This window comes from Cyanistes caeruleus, chromosome 4 (assembly GCF_971803275.1).
Source record: "Cyanistes caeruleus chromosome 4, bCyaCae1.hap1.1, whole genome shotgun sequence".
In the NCBI taxonomy this organism is placed as follows: Eukaryota; Metazoa; Chordata; class Aves; order Passeriformes; family Paridae; genus Cyanistes; species Cyanistes caeruleus.
In genome coordinates, this window is record NC_141704.1 from 30,098,534 (window position 1) to 30,124,595 (window position 26,062).

Here is a 26,062-nt window from a genome sequence, read left to right on the forward strand (position 1 = left end):
TTCATTTCATTAAATTAACAGGTTTTTATTCAGCCTTTTTTTTTTCTTTCAGGACAAAACCTGGAAAAATGAGTGGCAATGTTGTCGCACTATATTAGGAATGACAAAGCACGACACAGACTCTTTAGCTGGGTTATACAAGAGAGCTAGTTTTATTATGCCAGAACTTCTTTTTTATAGACAGGTCCAAGAAGGTTTGAGTGGTAAAACTCTCATTGGTCATTAAACCAACATATCACTATTATTGGACAATTAGGAACACCACCCCTTGACTGTTTCTTGCAAGTAAATAAAAAGGATCCAAACAACACCTGCTAAGGTTGTCCTTCTCCAAGGACTGCTTGGATTCCTCCTAATGATTTCTCAGGCCACACTTTCTCAGGCTAGTCTAGGAAAGTTATGTGACTTGGATTCACACAGGCTCTGTGCTCCTTGCCTGCTTTCAGCATCCATACCTGACTGGGTTAAGTGTATGCATAGGCTACATATGAAGTGAGCAAGGTCTTTACATTTCTGCTAATGCATTTCCAGCCAGGGTCTTTCCAATCCTCTCTGAATCCTCTCTATTAAATGATGTAAAGTCAAGAGTTTCAAACTTGTCCAGTACAAAAAGAAAAGGTTTTGTATTATTTGTCTAGGAAGAGCTAAGATCTGGGACAGCAATAAGAATTCCGTAATAAGCTGCACTGGCACAGGTCGCAGGTACAGAATGTAAGAAGGAAAAGCACTTCTTTAATACCTTGCCAAACCCCAAAGCAGCATCTATATTTGAATTTTCTAGTACTAGTCAAAATGAACAAAGCCAAAGTCACATTGCCTTTCCCTGTTTGGGTGTCTTCATAAACTGTGTTAGTTTCCCCCCTACTTAAGGCAGCTCATCTTTCTCTGACAGCAGTCCTTCATTCTCTGTCCCAAAGGACACCACCCATCCAACCTCCTGTGCAATGTACCTTCAGGTCAGACACGTCTCTGTAGCACTGCTCGGAACGGGTGTGATCAGAAAGCTGCACATTCCAGAAACATGGGAGCTGGTAGACAAGGAAGGGATTTTGTTTGATGACTGCATTGAAGATATCCTAAGAGAAAACAGAGAAACATTTGGGTATGTTGTTTCTACTTACTGCGTGAGGTGATCTCAACTCTTCCCCCAGCTGGCTGTCCTTCTTCCCCTCACAGGCAGAAATTCCAATGGCGAAGGAAGGTGAGGTCTGTAAACCTTTCTCCGTAATTCTGTTTCCTTGGAGGGTGCTATTAATCTAAATGGTGATATATGTATCCAGACAAGGGAAACAAGCTCTCCTGACACACAGAGCTAAGGGACTCCAGCAAAGTTTTCAAACATTCATCTTGTACCACTGGCATGAGGTGTGGTTCCTGTCCTAGTCACCAGGCAGGAAAGGACACAGGGCCTGCTGGTACCAAGCACTGCACCACTTTTTAATAAAAGGGAGGAAAGTGAATCTGGAAGCTACAGTGCTTCAAGGTGAATCACTAGATGTGACTTTAGCTAGCACTTTATTGTTCTAACAAGTACTCCAGGTCCTTTATGGAGAAGGCATGAAGGACAGATCTGCAGAACAGCCTACACCATGAGGGACACAAAGTGTTTTGCCCCTCAGCAGCCATTCCACTGGAGAAGTAAGTTACAAGGACAATCTGGTATTAGGGGAAGACACAAGCAGCCTTTCTCCGCTCTGCAAAATTCTCCCTCATGCAGGTATTAGACAGCAACTCAGGATCTGACTGAAAAACACAGTGAAGCTGCAAGAATCATTTTAACGACCCTCAGGAGCTTTTGGATTACCCTGCAAAGATGCTGTACGAAGTGCACATCTCCATGTGCACAGTAAGGAGCGTGCTTCTTTTGTGGTGACTGGTCAGGAGCCAGATGTAGCTCAGAAGAACAAATATCTAAATATGATGCTGTATTGAGTTAACATGTTCAAGCTGTTGAGCAAGATTTACTGGTTCAGGTCTCTTCTTACACTAACAGGGTTTCTGGGTTTAAACTTAGAGCTGGCAAGAATCACAAATTGAAAAACTGTATTTCTATGTTCAGGCACACTATTTCTTCTCTTGGCCTCAGTTTCCTATCTGCAGCAGGGAGACAGCAGCACTTTTGTCTTTATAGGGCTGTTGTGGCAAGGAGTACATTAAAAGACATCTGGGACTCATCTGCCAGAAACAGTAGAGAAATCTCAGGAGACTCTTAAAACTACAGTCTGATTAGACAATAACCAGTGGGAAAAGACACAGTTTATTTGGACTTCTGGTGTCTGGAGAGTTCTGTGTTACAGAAGGGAGGACAGAAAATTAAAGTTTGAAAACCCCTTTTGTCTCTCTTATGAATCATCTGAGCAGAGGAGGTAAAAATGTCAATGTAGTAAGAAGAACCTTGTGACTAAATCTCCATTCCCTTCCACATTTTCCCCAGAATGATTCAACAGATGGTGACTACAGGCACAACAGCTTTCCCTCGCCTTTTCCCACACCTCATCCCCTTTCCCTTTCTCTCCTTCCTCAAGCCTCAGTGGTTGTCCTCCCACAGTCCTGCAGTGTCCTACTCACCTGGTCAGCCAGTGAAGTGGACAGCATGCTCATCAGCTCCCGCTCCGCCGTGAGTCTCCACATCTGCTCCCACTTCATCTTCCGCAGCTTATCGAGAAGCAGCAAGATCACCCCTGAAGGGAAACACGGGGCAGAGACAGAGAGCCCATGATGCCACGTGCCAGCCAAGGCCCACCCCGCCCATGTGCTGATTCAGCAGCAAAAACAGGACATGAAGTTATCTGGCACATCTGATCGCAGTCTGTGAAACTTCTCTGAGGAACAGGTCATCAAGGCTGGTTACAGCCCAGACCTTGAGAGGGCCTGCCATTCAGGCACAGAACGGGATCCTCACATCGGCAATTTTAAGCTGGAAAGAAAGTACCTCAGTGTGCACTGTTATTCCTCAGCTGCTTTTTGGCTGGCCAAAATTCCTAGTGTATAACAAAGGAAAACAGTGGAAGCAATGAAGCTGGATTCAAACATCAGCAAAACCTCTCCTACAGTGTCTTAGAAAGATCTGCTTGAAAAATGAATTTGGAAAGGCTTAGATAAGAGCACTGCCATGAGAAATGAATGCAGACTGAAGTGCCACAAAGAAGGAGTACCGATAAGCAGCAGCCTTGCAGGCTGACAGAAACCACCTAGTAAGAGCAATGACGGGCTCTGTGTTGTTTCACATCTTCATTAGTGGAGGGAGGAAGTAAACAGAACAGTAATGACATCTGCAAATGACATTTAGCAAGAGGTCTTACAAAAAAATATCATAGCAGCTGTAGAGAACCACAGCAGCTACACAGAAGAATACGAAATGACAAAAAGAAGGCACTGGGAAAAGCTGCCTCAGGGAGTCCAAGTTGATAAAACTAAAAGTAATGAGAAAAAGAAAGGAAATGTAGTCTGAATGCTTAAGAAAAATTCTCCTAAAACCGCTGTGGTGAAATAAACTATAAATAGCAGATAAAATACTTTATTTCTCGAGTCTTTCCAAATCAGACTACACCAGGATTAGAAAATGTACCTGGAAAAGTGCAGCACTGCTTGGGAGAGGACATAGGTGGTTCCAGTTCCTTCCTATATTTAGGTTCTATGACATGGCAAGTTTCTTTCTAGTAAAACCTGGCACTGCTACGAATAAAAAGAAAACCTCTCCTGGCAGTGAATTTTGTGGCCTATTTTAGTTGTGTTTCCCATTTCAGTCCATCTGGTTCCCAAGGATGCTGGAACCTGCACTGGAGGGATCCCCTTTCATCCTCAGACAACCTTTCTGCTTCCAGCTGTTGGATTGGAAAGGAGTGTATTGTCACAACACGCTGCAGTTTATTTATGCCAGTGTGTTTGTCTTCTCTCCAGCACGAGGAAAGACTATTTGTAGTGTGCATGCATGAGCTTCTAAGAGAGCCACTATGCATTGTCTGAAATTCTACATCAGTGTGAAGCAGGTCCCTTGTGCTGCAGCAATAAACTGGGTGGGAGATCTCCTCTCTGGAAAAGGATTTTTTCCAGCTGGCAAGGACTGTCAGCTTTTGCAGCGAAATGTAACTGAGAAGGTTCTTTATTAAGAAAGATCAGAAATAATGGTAAGATTCAGTTAACTATAATATGTAATAGAATAGTTTTTATAATTTATAGACAATAAACCAATTTTTCTTAATTTCTCTAAGCCTCCAGTCTGAGGAGGAAAAGGGGAAATGTTTTAATATGTGCAGTATTCTCTGATTTTTTCTGACTTCACTCTCATGCTAGCAGCAGATTATGGCATTGCAGCTAACAAGATTATGCTGTCCTGAGGGGCTATCATGGTAGCAGCTGAGAGTAAAAGAGGCAGATGGAGTGGAAAAACTGGAATATATGTGAGAAAGGATGTACTAAATTATAATGCAATCATGGCTATTGAAAACATTCACAAAGTTTTAATGTTTCACTGTCAAAACTAATTTCAATGTGACTTCTGTTTTAATTCACCTGCAGGCTTGAGTTTTACACCTTCATACAGTTTCTATTTAGGCTTCTAATTTATTGCTGCCATAAAAATAACTGCTGGAGAATATTTATAGCAAATTTAAATATTTACTCATTAGTATTAGTGAGAATAAGATATTTCTAAGAGGAGAATTTAATACTATTCACTTAGTGCTATTAAGTCCAAAAGCAAAGCAAAAGCATGCATTTTGAGAACTTTTAAAACAGTTCACACAGAGGAAAAATGACTCTTTTTTCAGAACAGTGAACTTCAGGTTCTCTTCTATATTGTTGTGTTGCCAAAAGCAAACATAACAAATTAACTAACTTCAATCTGCACAATTAGTTTGCAGGCAAAGTGTCTGAAATAAGGAAAGGAAAATATTTGCCTCAGGATCTGCTTCCCTCAGAGTCAAATTGACTGAAATCTCAGACTAAATTCAAGATGACATACAGCTGAACATAAGGGGAAAAGGGACTCGCTCTCATCTGCTGTGCTGGGGAAAGAAGAGACTGGAGGAAAAACAAGAAATCAAAGGAATATTTTATTAACATCTGGCCCCAGGCAGTGGGACTTCTGATCTTTCGAGAAGTGCAGCATCCTCCTGTCCTAACCTTCCAGAGAAAAACAGAAGGAAAACTTGGCAGCAAACAAACAGAAAGAGAAAAGTGGCAACCCAAACATCTCATGAGCATTAAACAAATTATGATCAGCCACAGAACACCCTACTTCCCTTGTCCTAAGGATATAGTTCAGCCATATCCAGAGACGGAAATATCTCAAAGATCTCAGAGAAAAAGAATGCTTTATTACTAAATTTGTGGAAAACATCCTAGTCTAGTTAGAACTTGAATGGCATTTCTCTCCTGCTGCTTGATGAGATTTTGCTTGAACTACCAAAATTTGACAGATTCTGAATTGCTCAAATAGGCAAACAAACAAGAAAGCAAACAAACAAACAAAGCAGTTTCCCAACAATGTCATTTAAGGACACATGAAAAGCCCAGCTCCAAAAGCAAGAAAAAAAAAATGAAAAAAATCCTCCAAAACACAAAAAAAAGTTATTTGGTGAATAAATTGAATAAAACAGGGCAATAAACCTGAATTAACATATTTGGATTTTAAAATGTTTCAGTTGGAAAACACTGCAAAAATATTTTGGTACATTTTAAAACCTAATTTACTCTAAAATAATTTTCATCTCAAAATTGATACAAATTAAAATTATTATTGAAAATTATTACAAGATCTGAAAAGGAAAATAGATATTCTATTTTGGGTCTAACCTAACTTTGGGAGTCACTGAAATTTTTTGGCCTTTTCTGTCCTTTTCCCATTTTTGATTCAATCTGAATCAACTTTCTTGTTCTTTCAATGCTTTCACTAGGCAACGATTTCCAGAGATGTTTTAAAGCATGGCAGCAAATTTGTTCATCTTTTTGTTTGTTTTTGTTAATGTGCTCCAGAACAAAATTAATTTTTATGAAGAGTAAATTGAAAGTCTGCAGAAAAATCAGCCATTTCCCTTGGAATGCTACCAAGCATCCCCACCTCTTGCTTCAGGAACAAAGACAACGGCTCTTCCTGAAATACAGAGAGGATCATACAGTAGAGCCAGAAGTAATAAACAACATTTTAAGACAGAACAGAATCACTTATAGAAGTTCCAGTGAAACTGGACAAGCTTTCTAACTCAATCAATTTATTACAATGGGTAATAAATCCTAAATTCTAAGGTGCCTGAAAAAAGCACTCAGTGCTGTGGGGAAAAAAAATGTAGCTCCTAAGACATCATCTTCTGTATGATCTTGCCTGTTCATTTTGGGTGGAACAGGATGCTTTTTTGAGCCTTTGAGGCAATGCCATGTTAAGTGAGTAGCACCTCAGAGTCTATCCTTGTCAGGTTTTTAAAAATTCTTCCTGAAATTAGGCCTGCAACAGTGAACCATCTAGACAAATAACTGGTAAATATCATCATAATGCCTGAAACAGACAGGTAAGACAAGCTTCAAAATAGAACATAAAGCAACAGTGAGTTTTAAAAAATGACGGGGATTTTGTTATAGCTAAGCAGCACACTGAAGACCACACACCAAACCACTGAGTCTGAGATGCTGTAAGAAATAATGTTAATACATGTCAAACTGGCCTGAAACAATGCAGATTTTGTAATAAATATTTATTGTCCCAGGCACTTAGGGCAGCAATCTACCAAGTTTTGTTAAACAGATTTGAATTCAGTTTTAGGTGCTATGGAAGAGACTTGTAGCTCTGCTGTCCCAGGAGAAGCTCCATGATAGTGCTGACTGCTGAGTACTCCAGCAAACACTTACACAACTTGTTTTAATTGTGATTTATTATACCTGAAGTCAATGGAAATGGTCCCAGTGTGTAATGTTAGGGATGTGACTATGCCTTTGCTGATCAGGGCTCCAATGACCATTTTTTTGAGGACTGCATTTGGAATCCACTGAGTCACAGCTCCACACCACTGACTGTGGCCTCTGTTTTCCACCCACAGTATCAAGAGCAAACAGTAAACTGCAAGTAATGGCTGTTAGGGATTAAAGTAGTAAATTAAAGGTATAATTCCAAAACAAGCCACTGCACACATTTTAAAATTCACATTGTTGTGTGGATGATATTCATTGCATTTATTTCACTTGGTTTATAGACTATTATCATAATTTGACCAGCCATGTCATTACTTTACTATAAAGCCATATTTGTCTATAGCTTTTAACGTGATATGACCAAAGGACTGTCATTCTAGCACATTTCTGGAGCATCCTGATATATTATTTATCTATGAACTCAAATGCAGCAGACTTCTTTTCTCAAAAAAAGCTTTCCACAATCTAAAAAACCCAAACTAATAAAAACTTGCAGGGATGCACAACGTGTTCATTGAGAATAAATGATGATTCCACATTTGAACTTATCTCTAAGAAAACTGAACAGGGCTGAAAAGCTGTTTTGAAACAAAGTGTGTGTCCCTCCAGGCACGGTGACAGAATGCAATAGTCCTTGTTTTCTCTGCATATGTATTAAAAGTGAAGTTGTCACAGAGTGTATTTTGAAATGCTGTGCAGTCCCTCTGTTGGGAGGCTGGTTCCTCCTGAAGCATTATAAACATTTTGTTTACACCTCCTGATGACCATTTAATGAAATAGAAGACTTTTACTTTCCTTATCCTCCTCTTCCCAAGTATGCTACTTTTCCTTAGGCAGAATTAAGATGAATGTTTTACTCAAGCACAGTTCTAACTTCTTATTATAGAGCTGCTCACTGTAGCTCAGAATGTCCCAGTTTTCTGTTTCTTTACTGCTTAGATGCTATCCTTCATGAGCAATTTGGAAGAAGATAAATATTCTTTCTATCTGCTCTTTAATGACTTCCACTTCTGGGGGAATTTCTCCAACTTTCTTAAAGCCCCAAAGTTGCTACAGAAGAATCTCCTTGATTCCTGAGTCTAGAAGGTCTGGAGGAGAGGAATCATGAGCCATAAGACTTTTAGTATGTCTATGGAGGAAAACCTCTGCTACTTAGAGACCATCCTGCTAAGTAATGCTCTCTTACCTCCCACAGTCTTAAAAAGAGAACGAACAATTTCACAGGACTTTCAGAGGTCAGCAAAGAAAAACCATCTCTAGACCTGAAGAAATTGGCCTCTCACACAGACTCCAAGAAGTATAAAGTCCCAAGCAGTATAAATTCACATACTTAAGGGCCCAACTTGCTGAAAAGATGACATGGAAAACAACATGGCTGGCAAATAACAAAAATACTAGAAAAATAGAAAATGGAAACTAGGGGTTACTCCCAGCTGCTGTAGTTGCTTGGGCATCAAGGAAGACATTAAGGATACGAACCATTCTCAAAGCCCTGTATTTTCTGAACCTCTGCAGATGGTTGCTGGAGACAAAAACACATCTGTGAAGAAGCTCCTTACATGGCTTTTAAAAAGCTCCTGTTTCCTTACATCCTTTGCATTCTGTGACCCTTTTGAGTATATAGCACAGAGAAATTACATTTTAGAGGCAAAGATCTCACACCACTGCCATGTGCAAGGATCACTTAACACTGTGTGCATCTCTGTACATGTCTGAAAGACATCATGAAGGTGCCAAAAGTGGCCACTAGCTAAGAGATGGCCAGGTAGACATCTTATTATAAAGCATTTTGAAAAGTGAGATTTTAAAAGGTAAGTGATACTGTGTGGGGTAGGGGTGTGATTCTCAAACATTTCTACAAAGTTTGAAATGACTTTTTCTCTCTTCAATACTAAAATTGCAGTTAGTTCTTACACACAAGATTAGGTATGGTTTCATTTACCTGGGTGCTTAGGTTGCTTCAACAGGAAAATAAAGTCCTGATTAAATACTTCCTTAGGTAATAAAGTCAGAAAGGATATTTTTTTGCTCTTGTGTAACAGAGGCTATAGGACTTTTCAAAATCAGTTTGGGGTCTACTAGAGCATAACTTCTAGAAAAAAAAACAGTCTTTACTTAAAAATTTACAATAATGGATAGTCTACCACAAACTTTGATAAGTTATTCCAATGCATAATTACCCTGATGAAGGGTGCTTCCCTTATTCTAATTTGAACATCTCTTTGAACTTTCAGTCATTTGATCTTGCTGAACCTTTGCTAAATTGGCAAGCCCTCTATTAGAGGGCTAATATAAGAAATATAAGAAATGTTATTTTCTCCTCCAAATATGAATAACCTAGGATCAAATTATCCTTTGACTTGCTCCCAGATAAGCTCCTGGAGCCATTTTTCCAAACTTCATGGGAAATGTTCCAGTATTATCCCTGAATTTTGCAAATTTGAAGTGGTCATCTTTGACCTGTGGAGCCTAGCCCTGGACAAGTAGCTAAATCTACAATCTAAAATACATGCAGTCCAGGAAGTGGTCCCCAGCACCCAGAGCACCAAACCCCTGCTTGTGTGTGTGTACAAGTGTGGGTGGGCATGCACTGTTCAGGGTGTGGTTCTTTCCTGAGCATATCCTGCTGGCCACATTCCTGCTGCTCAGCGCTTGTCTCTGAGGTCTAGTTTATGTTCCTGCAGTTTTTAGACAGAACAATTATTCTGTTTGCATTTCTCAGTGTGGATGACATTATGAGAGAGCCATGTCACAATTTTCTAGACTGGACTGTTTTTAGCAAGGAACAGAGGGTCTTTTTTGTGTGCACTGGAGAATGTCATCAGGGCATGTAGAATATTCATCTTCTGATGCCACATTTAAGGATTGGAAAGAGGTGCCAAATGGAGTGTAGTTCCATCCATGCTACCTTCCAGAAATACTTCCTGAAATGAATGATGAACAGATTACACTAAATATTATTATTTTTTATTTTTTTTTTTACAAAAGACAGTTTTATTCTTGAGAAAGAATGGGTACCAACTAATTTCTGTGTCCTGTGGGTAATCAGAGAGCCAAGAGTGAAGAATGAACAGGGCTGCTAAGTTACCTGGGAGTGTAGATATTAGGTATGGCAGTGGCAAAAAGCCTCCATCCCATACAAAACAAATGCATCTCCTGTACTCACACTTGAAATTACTCTGGTTTATACATCCAATGATCACACAAAAAATATGATTTTGTCAATCATCAAAACTGAAGTTCAGCTGATTATCCATCTTGGACTGATTGTCATGCATTTCTTAATTCTTTATGAACATAGAATTCTTCATGTCAGTGCCTCAAAACCCAGAATTTTGAGTGAGTGTCACAACTCTAGAGAAAGCCAGAGGAACTGGACTTTGGGTGAGCTGTCCTGAAGAGGAATCACAGAATAACACAGACTGTACACAAGGTGATGCAGGAGATCCAGTCATTTGATCTTTGTATGCAGGCATGTTTGGAAAAAGGGATCACACAAAGCTTGTTTTTATGGATAAAAACTGCAAAGGTTTGCTGAAATTTGCTGACTATTTGCCCTGTTGAAAGCAAGCACATCTTCCAAAAGTAATTTATCTTGGACTCTCCACCAAAGAACCACCCACCTTTAAAAAGAAAAAAAAATCTGTTTCTTAATCCTTGGCTCTTGTAAATCAGCTTAAGTCTCTTTAATGCAATTGTCAGGCATTTATATCAGATCTGGACCTTATCCATGATACTTATCTGTGTTTTGTTCATCCACAGAAAGCAGCAAAAAGTGAAAGGTAACAGGGACCACTGCTTTAAATTATATGGGGCTTCTTGGTTTTGATCCTCTCAAAGGCATCATATTTAATAGGGGTCAAAATGTCAACAATTTTACAAGGTTTCCACTTGGGAGTATGCGAAGGGGAAAAATGCACCCTGCACAGGTGCTAATTTTTTTGGCTGGCTTCTAATCTTAACAGTGCCTGCCTTATACTTTCCATCATGGTGGAGAAGAGCTTTCAAAAGCAGTTTCTAACATTAAGTGTAGTGCACAAGGCTAAGTGTAACAATGGGCAGAGTGAGCAAGAACCCATCATAGCTTTTCTGGGTCTGGTGTTCACTCAACACCTTGGCAACAAAGGAGATGTGGCTCAGGGCTGAACCACCCAAAAGGTATTTCTTTCTGTTTGGATGACAAAGAGGTTTGGAGTTTTGTATTCAGAAAAAAGCAGAAAACTTCCCCCCCCCACTTAATGGGAAATTTATTGACTGAGATTCAGGAGGAATGGAACATTCTAAGGAATGGATTAGGGGAACGAAAGCAGCAGCACACAATTAACAAGCCTGGAAATTAACCACAGCATTTCAAAAACAGGAAACATAATCCTTTCTGCACAACCACTTATTTTCTAGTAACAGAGAGAAGGATTAGGTTCACAACAGAAACACAGGGATTTGCCTACAGAGCTGTTTATCATGCTCATATAGCCAAACTGGGGTACAGTTTGGGTAAGTGGACTACAAGGAGCCTGCAAAGTTGGACTGCCAAGCTCAGAGGACTGTGTTCAGCAATAAAACACTCAGACGGTGGTCAGTTACAGGGGGTATTCCACAGGAGCTGGCACTGGGGCTGATGCTGTTTAGCATTCAGATTAATGAGCTGGAATGGGATAGCATGTGTCCTAGGTAATGTAACACATGACACCAAACTGGGGGCCGTGGCCTAATGCCCTGGGGATGGGTTGCTACTCAGGGACCCTGACTGGACAAGTGGGTAAAAGAAAATCCCTAAAATTCAATAGAAAGTCCTAAATGGTACTATTCCTGAATGGAGAGTACATGCTGGAGGAGAAGTGGGTGGATAGAAAGGAGCTTTCCAGGAGAAGTTCTAAGGGATTTGGTGGACATCGAGTTGAACATGAGCCAGCAGTACGACCTTGGGACAATATTTCACGTGTTGGGCTGTATTAGCCCTTAAGTCATGGGAAATGATTACCACTCTTGGCTCAGAACTTGTAAGACCACATCTGAAGAACTGTTTTAGATTCCTCAAATAAATACCCTGACATGCTGAAGTAAATCCATCAGAGAGCAACCCAAATTGTCATAGGCCTACCATTCATGAGGAGAAGCAGCCTTCTTCAGTCTGGGGAAAACTGAGGGATCTCCTGTTGCTTTCTAAAACTGCTTAATGGATCCACACTTTTCTAGCAGATGCATAGAGACAGAATGAGAGGCAATAGTCACATACTGCAGCAAAGGAAAATCTAATTACACACTATGAATTTTTACTTTATTTTTCACTGAATAGAAAATTAGTGGCTGAATACAGGAACAGGCTGCTCTGACATGTATCCAAGAAGACACATGAAACTCAGCTGCAAAAAGCCCTGGGCTATCTGAGCTGACTTTCAATGGGAAGAGGACTAAAAGACCTCAGGAGATCTTTTCTGACCTAAACTGCTTAGAATTCAACTGTTTTACTTGGGAAAACTTATCTTTTCAGTGTCTGTGACTTTCTTGAGAACAACTGTGTAGAGATGATCTCCATGTAAAGGGTATTGCAGCACTCCTGTCCTCCCCTGAGCTCACTTTGACAAGGATTGGTGCAGAAGGGAAGGTTGAGGAGCTACAGCAGGAACAATTAAAGTCAGGTTGCAGCTGAATATAAAGACAAGACAATGAGGAAAGGCAAGAAACGAGCTGCTTCTTCCGAGATTTGTGTCCACTCAGTTTTGCAGGTTCTTCTCTTTCAGAGTCACTTGGTATTTTTCTGAAGGGGAAAGGTTTGTCCTGAACTTAGTTTGCCCTACCACAAAAATGATTAAAGCATAGTGATTTCTGTAGCAAACAGCACCTAAGAGAGTGATCTGACTATTACCAAGTCCAACTGGTTTTGTTGGCACTGCCTTAGTGGGAATGACTTTGACACAGAGGGTAGGAAGACATCTTAGTCACTCTGCTACTTTCTGTGACAGGCACCAAGTTACCTATTAAGAGTCCAAAGATGGAGTCCAACTGTGATGCCTTTTTCCTTTGCTTTGGGACTGTGGCTAAAACCGCTGTCTCTGTCTCTACCAAAAGGAACTGTCTTTACACAATCACTTTTATGAGCACAATGAGAAACTGCAATGTGAACTTGCACTTCAGAAGGAAACATACTGGTTTCACTATTACTATGCATTTGTCTGGGGTTCTTCTGTCATAGAATAGAAGGTTTTGTTCTCAGTTTAGGCACCTGGATGCCTTTACTAAGCTTTTATGTGCAAGTCTTTCATCTAAATTTAACCTACTAATAACTGTCCCTCTACAATAAAGAGGGCACTTCAGGCTGCTGGACAACATAATTACTGACCAAGGTATGTACGTTCACATAAAGAACAGCCTTGATCAAGCTAAAAATAAAACACTTCAAAAATATTTTTTAAAATCACTGCATTGGAACACTATATCTAAATGCCTGATTTATGTACATTACATGGAGAACTTTACATTATGGACTCAGGTCAGACCAATATAACTCCCAAAACTAGGACAATTAAATCAACTAAAAAAAAAAAATAAATTATTTACTCCAATACAACTAGCATCTGGTATAGACTCTCTAAATGCCATCTTTTTTAATCACAGGTTTCCTAGGAGATAAATGTTTTCAGTGTTTCAAAGGAAGTCTGGTGGTGTTTTTAAAAACATCATTTTCACAGGGGCTGAGATTCAATTGCTAAGGAGTAGAGGATGTTATCTGAGAGAATGCCATGAACAGCAGACTAACTCAGCCACAGTAATGCCTTTACTAGATGGATAGGCCTCTCAAACTAGAGGCACTGTTTTCAAAATGAAATATATATTGACCCTCGTTTCAGAAATGTCAAACACGCTGTAAACAAGTTCTCAGTACATCACATCGTGCTTTAGAAAGTGCATAAGAAAGACCAGAAAGGAAACTATTCTTTGAGGGTAGTCAGCTTTAAGATATCTTATTCTTAAGTTCAAGCTACAGATTATAGACAACAGAGATAGGGATGTGGTCATCAATAGCAGAACTATCGCTTTAGCTTCCCACCTTTGACACAAACAGACTGTTATTTCCATAGGCTGGCACTTCCTAAAGTGTTACCTGGACAATGTGCACAGTGTTTGTACTTCAAAGGCACCTTTACATGTATAAAGCTCATGTGTATCACCATGCTTTGCACTGATAACAGTATTTACTGAGTAAACTCACAGTGTCCTAAAGGAGGTACAATCTAATCCAAAAAACTGGCACAGTGTGGACCTATGTACATGAAGAAAGTCTTGTGACTGGATGACAACAAGACTTGTCATCAGTGTTGGACATTGGTTTTTTAATCATTAAAATGCAATTTCCATCTATTTTCCAAGGCTCCTGTACTTTGAACCAATCCCAATGACAGCACTTCACGACTAATGCTTGAATTAATGTGAGACAGGAATATTGCAATGGCTTTTCAAGGGGGCATGGCTAAGCTTGGTCAGGCCACAGTGGTGGGTTTGAAAGGTTCTATAAACCATGAGTTTTCTGACTTCATTCACTGAGACAAGGTGGCAAAATCTTCCTCTCTCAAGCAGCCAATGTACACAAGTACAATTACCACAATGTCATCAGCAGAAGCCTGTGGAGCTTGGCTGAAAGCTGTTACCTGGTTTCAGGTCCACAGGCAGTGCCATGACTACCAACAGCCCACTCTGCACTGCTGCACCACTCATTTGTTTTCTGCACTGAAGATGCACAGCATCATCATGAAGGAGCACAAGATGTGATCCAGGCTTATTTCACATAAACAGTCTGTTCTGTGCTTGCCTTTTATCATTCAGATTTGTTAAATATTATGCAAAAATGATGTAACACATGCTTTCAATTTCCAATTCTACTTCCATAGGTTCTCTTTTTCAGGGAAACAATAAAGGAGAGAGATTCATTCTAGCACTCTTCCAGTCATTACAAACACAGGAGTAATAAGGCACAGTACACACGTAGCCTAGTAATTGTTAGGTGCTAGCCATTCCCTTCTGTTCCTAATCCACAAATCTGGTAATGTCACATTTCCCAGTGTGGGAGTATGAATTCTCAGCTCAAGCTGTTGAGACACCTCCTTACAGTTTTTGGTGGCTGCACTGAGGCAGTGCATTTCAGATGAGCCCTCAAATCCTCAGTATGGGCTTCTGTAGTCTAGGAGTCTGAAATCCCCTGGGCCGAAGTTTTTAAAAATGACCACCGCCACCCAAATTACAGATTTATCCTGAGCTCCATTTGGCAGGCACGGGGTCCATTCTCAGCTGATGGAAGTTGGCTCTGCTGCACTACAGCCAGAGAAGCCAGGGGTGATTCACACCCCTAAAGAAGTGGCCAGAAGCCTTAACAGTCACCAGAGATTGCTTTTAAAAGCTATTTTCCACCCGATGGAAAGTATAAGGCAGACAAAATACTAAAAGCTTTTATGTTTAGAATTTCTTTTATAAAGTACTTTTCTGAGGACTAAGATGACTGTTACTCCCAAAATGAACATCAAACTATACAGTGCAACTCTGGAGCTGTCAGTTTAACATCTGTAAAAAGAAAAATCATAGTGTAGCAATACTTCCAAAAGCACAGTTTAGTCAGTGAAAGATAATACAGTTACAAAGCAAGAAACCGTGCTTGAATTAGTGTATGAGGAATCTGGAAGAGTTAACTCAGTGCAAACAACTATAATGGAGTGGATGGTATATAAAAATGATATATAAAAAGGGCATTTGATTGCTTAATCAGCTTACTGAGTGTTTGCCAGTAAAGCACTGAAAAAAAGCTTGGAAACCTTTGTGGTACAGAAAGAATTGTGTTCAAAATGCTTGAGGAAGAGAATGTTATCGCAAATGAAGAATGGTTCCAACTAAGAACATCTTAAACACTAATTAAATTGTCTGACTTTGTGTTTGGTCTGGTTTTCCAACAATTTTATTATCATGGACTAAAGTATAACTTGGATTATCTGCCTGTGCAAATGAGGAAGAATGAAAAACAACCAAATAAAATCTTTCCTTGAAAATCTGTATTGGCTGTCAGGAGATCTGGCTTGGGCACACAGGAAGAGTGGAGCACAAATGCTTACTGGGTTTAAAGAACCAGTGAAGAAGGAACAAACACATCTTTGCCTTTAATACATCTGCCTTCTGGGACTCTCCCAACCTCTATGTTGTCCAGAGAGGCTCAGGCATAGAAAGATAAGAGTGAAAGAGAAATTATTATCTTCAGAAACTGTGAGGAGCAGTGGAACACTTTTGACTTTGAGAGGTGCTTCAAAATCAAATCTTCCAGGGTTAGGTCCGGCTGAAGAGGCTCACATAAAAATCTCTTTTCTTAGGATTGTATCCTATGTCTGCAGTAAACACACTCCCAAGAGCAAGAGCAAAGCCTGTCTGAGAGCCTGCCCCTGATCCAGCTCTGTTTAGCTCATGAAAGTTTCAGGGGTTGGGAGCCCTTTCACAGCTCCTAAGGACAGCTCTAGGCATCTGAATTTCTGTCTTCCCCCTCCTGGACCGCTGCCTTTCATGAGTGTTTTGCTTAGAGATACTGACTCTCCTTCCAGTGTCCCCCCGCTTTAGTTTTCTGAATCCTCCTTGGCCACACTGTTGTGTGCAGAGTAAATTATTTTTATTTACTAACACATCAAACAAGATCCAGTTTCATCTTTCTTGAGAAATGTATACCTCCAGTCTCTGCTAGATTACTGAGGCAAACAATTAATTCAGTCAAGAAATTCATATTGAAGGGTGCTGATTCTGTCAATAACTTCGTTTCCTACTTCTCAGAGGTTGCACTGTTTCACTCAGTGACCTCTTGTTCCACATACTTGAAGAAACAACATTCCACTTCTTATGATCACTTGTCAGTCTTCCATATATTATCTACCTTCTGGTTTTCTTTCTAAAAAAAGAGTTTTTATAGCTACAAGGTGAGCTAAGTGAAGAAAGAAACTGTGAGGAAAATAAAATTATGTGCAGGATTATGGGATTATGCATGGCTTGATAGGTATGTATTAATACAAGAATAAACACATGCAGTATATGTGAAGGACTGCAGATATTTGATTATTTTTGCCTTCAGTGTAAGGTCTATGTGATATACTGACATTTGGTACTCCCATAAACCATTTGGAACAGTAAATTAAGACAACATAAGTTAAAGCCTTACGGAATTTTTTTAACATTAGCATTTTAGATATAAATATATGTATTTTATACTACCCACCATACATTACTGAATTATTCTGATGTTATGTGGTTGAGCCAGATTTCTCTCTGGCAGCATTAAAATGGCAGAAAGGAAAAAGCAAAAATACAGCAGAAAGAAGGTAGCTATAGAAGGTGGTCATCTCTCAGCAGAACAAAAGATACTGCTTTGTGGTGGAACTGAACTAACACCAACAAGTTGAGTTGTGTACTACATAAGCTTTCAGATTTCAGGAAAAATCCATGAAACTCATCTCTGTCTCATGCTTTGGGGTGGGCAGACCTAGCCTTTCTATTTGCAATTCTGGCAAAGAAGAGTCAGGAAACAAACCTATTCTGCCAAGATCTTGTATCCATACCAATCTGTGTTCTGTTAGGCTATTCTTTTGAACATTTCCAGAGAACAGAGATGCTCTACAGACACTAAAATACAAATTCACTAAAATTACTGGGATTTCCACAAATATACATAGGAATATAGAAATACAGATGACCCAACCACAACTTGCTCAATTCTTTTTCTAGTTAGTCTCCTTAATTCAATATAATGTATTTCTGTGAAGCAAAATCACTATTATGCTATTACGGTGAATAATATCCTGATAGTGCAGGGATATTTAAATGGACTCATCTGTTCCAAATGGAGGCTTCACCATCTGTTCTGTTCTTTTATTACAAAGAGAGGGGGAACCTAACTCACTGCATCAGCATGTAAAGCCCAGCATTGAAATGATTTAGGTGTACGTGTGTGTTCTTTACGCACCTGGTATGTTTTCTCATACACCAAACACAAATCAGTGGGAAGACCTGTCTCTTGCAACCTAATAAATTCTCTGATCCAATGTCTTTATTCCTTTCTCATGGCAGCAGAAATTGATGGCCAGTAGCTTGCATTTTATTAGGACAATTATGACCCTGTTGGTGTCCTGCAGGAGTTATTATCTTTATTGGGCTAGTATTTCGTGATACCATTTACTTCTCTACAGAAAATGAGCCTCAACTCCTATTCATTCCCTCTTGCTGGGCCTATATATGAGTCATGGACAGAAATCTTGTAGGAGATGTGCTGAGGACATGTCAGATTGCTGAAAAGCTCTGTTCCTCCCCAAAGGATGTCACACAGTCTTTTCTAACAGCTTTTAGAGAAGATGGGAAACTCCAAAATGCATGACATTGTATCATTTTTCCTTTTTAAAAAGATAAATTTAGCTGTAGCTTAGGAAGGGAGGCGCAAATTACCACATCTCAGACTCTCCCTACTGGGAGACTGACTGCACACTCAGTGCAGGCGTTCATTCAAAGCAAACCCGAAGGTCCTACCTGTGTTGTAGCCCCTCCCAAGAGCTGGCCAGGGCCGATGGTTCTTCCAAAGGTTGCCCAAATACCAATCACTCTGGTTCTCCACCAAGCCAAGAACTTGCTGCCCTGGAAAATGAGCAAATGGAAAGAACATCATAAGATAAAAGACAGTCAATCAATGGAAAACACAGGAAATCTGGAGAGGGACAACCAGTGGAAAGAGAAGGCAGAAGTTGGGGCGCTGCCTTCCCTCCATGCCCTCCAAAGTAGCCAGCTTATGTAACAGACAAGCAAGCCTGGCACAGCAAATGCAGCACGGCTCATTTCCTCCCTTCTTCCCTGGCTAGTCTGAGTAATTAAACACTGTGGGAACCTTTGTCATGCTGACAGAAATATGTCACCCAGACAAATCTGAATGCTGCTTGATTTTGGAATACAATGATGGAGAATCCTCCTAGTGAGAATTAAGTGTTGGTAAAAGGATCATCTAATATGAATATCTGTTCATACTCTGATGGAGAAAATATAGTTGAAGAACAAGGCTCAGTGTAACAAATTATTCTCTTCCCAAGCTCCCCCTAGTAGTTTAATGGATTTCTTTTTTTCACAGTCACAAAGGAAACCCCTTTTGCTCTGAAAAATACTGCATTTGAAGAGCTTACCTACATAAGAAAGTTGCACCATTTTAATTTAAGAGAGTAATTTAAAAGTCATTTAGGTGCGCCTGTGTAGAATGCTGCATAGAAAATATGACTTCAGTTTTATTTCAGTTTATCCTGCATTGATTAGCAGCTGGCTTCAGCTAGAGTAAAATGTATTTTAAATCAAATGTGTCTAGAAGGTTTGCACTGCTTAAAAATCAACCGAAAAATGAATGTTTGTATAGATAAGGACTTAATTATGTATCCTAAAATGTGCTGTATAAAATGTAAATAACAAGTGATTGAAATGATGCTGTGGTAACAGAGGATGGAGGGGAGAGCTGCATTTGGATCTAGTCAGAGAAAGGAAAAGAAACTGTGCTTTGAAAGAGGGACATATTCAGTGAGGGCACTGAGACTGGTACTGGAAATTATTTTGCAAGCTTTTGAGAAAGCAATTAAGCATCATGCTTTGAAGACTCATTTTCAAATCCCAGCTATGCCCATAGAATTGTGTGTATGGTCACAGCAGTGCACTGAAAGGCTGAAATGATCATTTTATGTCGCTTACGTAGAACCACAGCTATGTATTACTAAAATTTCAGTATGGTCCAGGACAAGGTCGGGCTGAGAACAACACATAAAGATAGATATGATTAATTCAATTTTATAATTGGCTTGAAAGGTGATTGCAGTACTCTCCTGTGGTATCTGTAATTCAGTGGAATGTCAGTAACCCAAATGTCTCGAATGCTGTTTCAAAGAGAGTGAGCAACAGTGTTTGGCCAATGCATACAAAAAATAAACCAGAACACTATGAAAGCGTTCAAGGAGTGAATGGAAATCAATCTAAAAATAACTCTGAGAGATTACCAAGTCCACTCTACACCACTCCAGCATCATCCTACTCTATGCTAATGAAAAGACGTCACTCCTTACCAGACCTTACTTTCCAGTGATGTCTCTCCTATTCCATTACATATTTATTACACATATATATAATTTTTCACATTAGATCCCATAAATAATTTTTTAAGAAGGTGGGAAACCTGGCAAAAGGATTCTATCAAACACCCAGTGGTGCTACTGAAAACTGGTAACACTAAAGAGTGCAATGCACAAGCAAATGAAGAAAGTAACAAGACAGAGGCAAACACATCCTAAGCAACTCTGTTCATACACAAAACCACAGCATCTCTCAACCTGTGAGACACACGGAACACACTGGAGAGCACATCAGACATCACAAGCCATATACTGTGAGGAAATATGAAAGAGATCTCAACTGGCTGACAGGAGCCTAAGGCAAAAAGAGGCCAAAGGACACAATTTAGAGCAACGCTTGTTAACTCCAAGCTGAAGTCTGCCTGTTTATAGCCACTCCCTTACAGCTGAAGTAGAATAAATCAGGATAAGAAACATTACTAGTAAAGGGTGAAGAGGAAAAAAACCAAACAGACAATAGAAGGTGCAGGTGCAGCTGGTACAGAATGGGTTGGCAAAGCTGGTAGGAAGAGACTGATCCTGCCCATAATCTAACAGTACATTTCACAACTCAGCCGTCCACAGATCCTTCTCAGGATAGTACCGATACCATCAAATGAAATGTTAGAAATCTATTTGCAAGAAGCAGGTACCAAACTTCTTTACCATGAAGCATCAATCTGCTTTCATTATTTTAGCCTCACAGATTTACCAACATGCTACAGACTTCAGCCTTTAAACCAAAGCATAAGGAAGAATGAACAAATCTTAATGCTTGTTAATGGTTTTCATTTCCCACATACCAGGCCAAAATCTCAGTTCTCATAACTTACCCCTGAAACACTTAGTTATTATTTCTCATGCCAAGATAAACTAAAAAAGGGTCAGGAAATTATGATTTGCATGTATTTACTGTAGTTGTATAATTTTCTTCTGCATTTTCCCTTTATTTTTGAAGACACCGGAACAAATCTCACTTTCACCAGTGTTTCTTGAGGTTTGATACAGGACAGAGATGAAGGCAGAGATGAACATCATGTAAACTTTAGGGCTCAGATATATGGACCAGATAATGTGACTTACTGTGTATCAACTGAGCTGGAATAAGTGCCTGTACGTATGCTTTTAGCTTGTCACAAACACACAGTAAAATGTATGAGCTAACACGCTTTGGTTTGCTTTTGCAATGGCCTGGGAATGTGCACACGTTCACACACTGTCCTAGGGTAGAGCATTATGCAACTTGTCAGGCTGTTGTAACTCTTACTGGTGCATAAAAGCCTATTAGGCAGATGTGATGGCTTGTCTCCCAAACCACCTTGGAGAAAATTATGGAGATATGCTTTCCATCTTCTCTAGTTATATTTCTATTTTCTCTAGGCTGGAATAGTGTTGCTGTCTCTGTCAAAGAAGAATATATTTTTATTTCCCTTTACATTGTCTCTGTGGTCTTGACTTAAGGCAGAAGTAATCCAGAACATAGAATTTCATCTGCACAGTAAATATTAATGTTTCCAAAAAGGTTTTCATTTTGAATCAATATAGAAAAAAGAAAATCAGAAATATTTTCTGGAAGACATTCCCTGAATATTTTGATCTGAAGATATCAAAATAACATCTAAGAATGTACAGCCATCCTCATGTTAAATAATATAAAACAATGTGACACGTAATACAGATGAATATATACCCTATAGACCACATTATTCCATGCATCTCGAAGCTCAAACAAAAAAAAAATCCCACGTTTTGTCCTTCCAGTTGCAACCAACTAAAAATTCACTCAGAGATTTAATGAATTTTTGTTTTTTTAGTGAATCATTGTGAGAATATCTGCCTACTACCAGCTATTTCATTTAGTTATTTACTTTTTCAAGCACATGACAAAGTTACAACAGGAGGCCAAAGGGATGTGCGGTGTCAAGCAGGCACGGTGAGCAGCTCTCTGACCATGCACCAGCCTGTCTCTCTGCCATCCTTTGTGCCTCTCCTGAGAGGTGCTCACAGCTCTGCAGGAACCATCTCCAGGTTCACTTCACCTCTGATCATACCTCGCTCTGAATTCAGGTGTTCTGGGCAGGATAGACTAGAGTTCACTTCCAGCACAGCCTTTTGGAAAAGGCAAAAATAAAAGAGTTATGTGAGTTATTCTTCCAGCAGATGAGAGCACGGTGCCTACTGTTAATGGATTTGAACCTTTCAGCATTCTGAGCTGCCGGTTTCTTCTCCCTAAGAGTTATTATAATAAAATACCACAACTAACAGCAAAAGCTCTATCATTTTCTGTTCTGGTCCTGCAGTTATGATCAAGTACGCTCCTCTCACTGTCTGTTACTCCAGGCACAAGTTAGCTTATGAAAATTAAGCTGTCTTTCTTACTTCTTCATTCATCACCACTAACAGCCAGACAAGAGAAAACAAGGCTATGATTCTAGCATGACCACAGTGAAAAATTACCGGGCAGGCAGAAGAATTACAGCTGGATTGCTGGGAATGGGGCTGTGTGCTGCCTGGCTGTGGGCTGAGACTTCTCCAGAAAGCAGCTGCAGTTACAGCACTTTGCACAGAACAGCTGCCTGACAGCTCTTGCACGATGAGAAGCTTGGCTGTTGCTGGGAAGAGGTTTCCATGGAAAAACAGACACTTCTGAACCTGACAACTCAGTGCCTTCAATTCTGCTTTCACTTCACAGATTTTTGGTGGCTAATGGAGGGGAAAGCATTATCCTGTAACTTAGACACTGAAGGGGACTCCAGACCTTAACTCAGCTCCCAGCTGTGACACTGATTTCTTGGGTGACACTGAACAGCCTCTTGCTCAATTCTCCCTGAAAAATACTTTACCCCTCTTCCATTTTGCCTGTCTCACATATTGCAAATGTAAGTCCTCAGAGTTTGTAAGTGTGTGCTGATTTCTACTGAAAGGGTAAGAGTAGCAGCATGTGGCCAGGCTGAAACTCCATCCAGCATGGAGCTGTCTCCAGCAGCTGGGAGGAGCTGCACAACAGTGCAGCTGTATGGTGGCACTTCATAGGGGTCCTCTGGATACAGTGACTCATGGCACATCTGAAGGGGTATCAGCTTTTTATTATGTTGGGTCTGGTATCTGCTGCTTTTGATTGGTGCTAATCTTGGTGCCTGTGAACAATATTTTCCTATCCTGCCCCAATTTTTTCCCAGTTTCAGAGGATGTCATCTTCTCTACAGTCTATGGTATACAGGACCTTAACCTCAGCTCTTGCCTTGACTTATTTTGCTATTACAAACAATAAAAATAGTAGTAAAAAGTTATAGTTATTACAGGTACTTTCAACATCTTCTTTAGTGGAAGCTTTTTTTTTCTTTTAAACCTATAGTGGCTTTTACATGACTCCATTGCAATTAAAGTAAGAGCACTGGACCCACCGCAAACACTTTGTGTGAATTGCGCTTTCTCAGGCCACCAGACTGTTTCCAGAAAGGGGAAAATAAAAAGGCATTATAAAGGGGAAAGAAAGGCTGGGGTTTCACCTTCTGATGGCCCATGGCCAGAGCGTGAGCTGATATCACTGTTTCAGCTCAGTTCTCCTGGTTGTTGGATTTGCAAGGTTTAGTTGTTTTTTGTAGAAGCCTTCAAAGTTAAAACTAAGTGCAAAGTAGTTTTCAGCCTCTAAAAACACAGTAAGTCAGCAATTTCTACACTGTGGAGACTATTGAAGGAGAACAGAGTAGAACTCTGTCTTGCTACTTCTAACTACTCTAACAGCCACGGTTTAGATAATTAAGAATTCAATATAGACATGAATGCTGGAGCTACAGCCAAATACTGCTAGAGCAATGCATGCCACTGTAAGCTGAAAGAGAGGAGAAGGACTCAACAAGAATTTAAGTTTCAAGATTGGCAGGATTCAGAACTGCAGAATTCTGTTCCCAAAATGGGACACAGAAATGACAAAAGGGAGGAAGGGAAAACGTACATATTCTGAATGCTGGAAATACTCTAAATTGGCCAGTACCAAGCCTGATGAACACTGTCAGGACTAGGTGAATCTATACTGATGCAATGAAGCAGAGTTATTTTCTGCATGGTTTAAAATCTTTGATTAATGCCCTTTGCCTCTTTTCTTCTCCTGATTTCTTTTTCTTTAGTCTTTAAACACCTATATAAGACACCCTTTCTTTCTGAAATGTGTGAGGCCACATCCTTAGCTGGTATAAATCAGCATGATTTCAATGAAATTAGTGTACTTAAGCTGACTGATTCCAGCTGAATGTGTTGCACTTCATAGTAAGTCTTGCCTGAGTGACTGACTCTTTCTTGATGGCCTTCCTGCCCCTGACCATATACTGGTTCACACAAAATATGTGGCTTCTAAAATCCTTCACTTCTCCTGCCACATCTCTCATCCACCTCTTCAGATCACTGTCAAGTTCAAGTTCTTCATCCTCACTATCGCTGCCCTTTGCAATTCCTGCACTGTCTATATAAATTCATGTTTTTTCCTGCTCCCAGGCTCATTCCTTTCTTCTACTGCCATGTCCTCTCTCATTCCAAAAGAGACTCCGTCTTCTCATGCAACAAATCCCCTGACTTACCTCTGAAAATTTATTTCAAGCACAAAATCCCTCAGGACTTTTCTCTATATTTTTTTTTTAGAAATTTTACCATAAATCTAGTGTAAAATACACACATGGAACTTTGTGTGTGCTCTATAACACAAGTGTGCCAGAGTCTAAAAATACAGTCTGACACTGTCTCATACACCTCTGTGGTACAGGATATTCAATTCTGTGTTCAACAGAATTGAATATTTTGATCTCTACTGTGCATTTACTTCACTGGTGCGCAAACATGTGACAGATATATGCAATATATTTGTATGCACACATTCACATGCATGTACATATATACATGTATAAATATGTACAGATATGTGTTGCAAATATATAGTCTCTGCCAGGAAGAACTTCTTTATTACATATGGAAATGTGAAGCTTCCTCACATTTGCCTCCTGCAGAAGTTAAACTTTTTTGCTTGATATCTCATTTACATTAAGTACGTTGCTGTTTCCCAGCAACCATTATTCCTTCTTAGTGGACTAAATACCCTTGGAGAGCAACTGCATGGAGAGCTATTAAGGCACAGGTTGGATGAGAAGGAGGCCAAAGAGTAGCTCAGTGAAGGCACAGCAGCACTGGCTCAGAAGAGGAGAGGATGGCTCCACAGAAGCTTCTTGTGCCTAGAACACTGGAGCCAGGAGCAGAGAGGATACAGGCAGTGAACACCTGATCAGAATGGATGCTAGACAAATGAGGCAGAGATAGATGCAATGCATCAGGGGCAGAGAAAGTTAAGATGAGCCAGGTTGACTCAATGGAAAAGAGCAAGTGAAAGGAATAAAGGCAAACTCTGGCAATGCTGAAACAAGGATGAAAAGCAATGGTATCAGCTGACTTCTGGGATGCACTCAGAGGTGGTGATGTGACAAGGACAAAAGAAGTTAAAGCAACTCAGACCAGAGAAGAAAAATAACTTGGCAGGAATCTATACAGAGAGAAACATGACAAATGTTTTGTATGTGGTAGGAGGGAGGATTCAAAAGACATACATAAAAGGTGATCAAGAGGATGCAGTACACAGAACTGCATTGAGAGAATTTGGGGTGAAGACCTAGATCTGATTCATCTTCATAAGGAAAGATAAAAGAATGAAATCAATCAAAAGAAGCAAATATATTGGGTTTCCGCTCATCTTCCAGTGTCCTCCAAGGAGCTTGTTAGAAAAATTAAGAGGACAGTGAGAAGTCCAGCAAACCCCAGCAAAGCTAGTAAATCTATCATTAATGTTTGCAGTACTTTCATCTGCAGAATTTCAGGGAAACGGATTCTCAGCAGCTGAGCACAGGAGGGTAAGCATAGAAAAAAGGTTTCATTTTGCAACAAAACTTTTTGAGATTTTCTGTGGTCCCTTCCAACCTGGACCCATTCTGTGATATGCCCAACTCATTGCCATGGAATGTGCTCTGCATGGAGTCTGGAGA

General features: G+C 40.0%; 1 protein-coding gene across 4 annotated transcripts in view; it reads right to left on the reverse strand.

Moving 5' to 3' along the window:
- Positions 1-26,062, reverse strand: part of LARGE1 (LARGE xylosyl- and glucuronyltransferase 1) — a 268,311-nt gene that overhangs the window by 42,712 nt on the left and 199,537 nt on the right. For all 4 annotated transcript variants that reach the window (XM_086887298.1, XM_086887297.1, XM_086887299.1 and 1 more), the window contains 3 exons: positions 18,439-18,543; positions 2,569-2,681; positions 951-1,076 (listed from right to left, as the gene is read on the reverse strand). In XM_086887298.1, the coding sequence (XP_086743424.1) occupies positions 951-1,076; positions 2,569-2,681; positions 18,439-18,543 (344 nt within the window). The remainder of the gene's footprint in view (positions 1-950; positions 1,077-2,568; positions 2,682-18,438; positions 18,544-26,062) is intronic.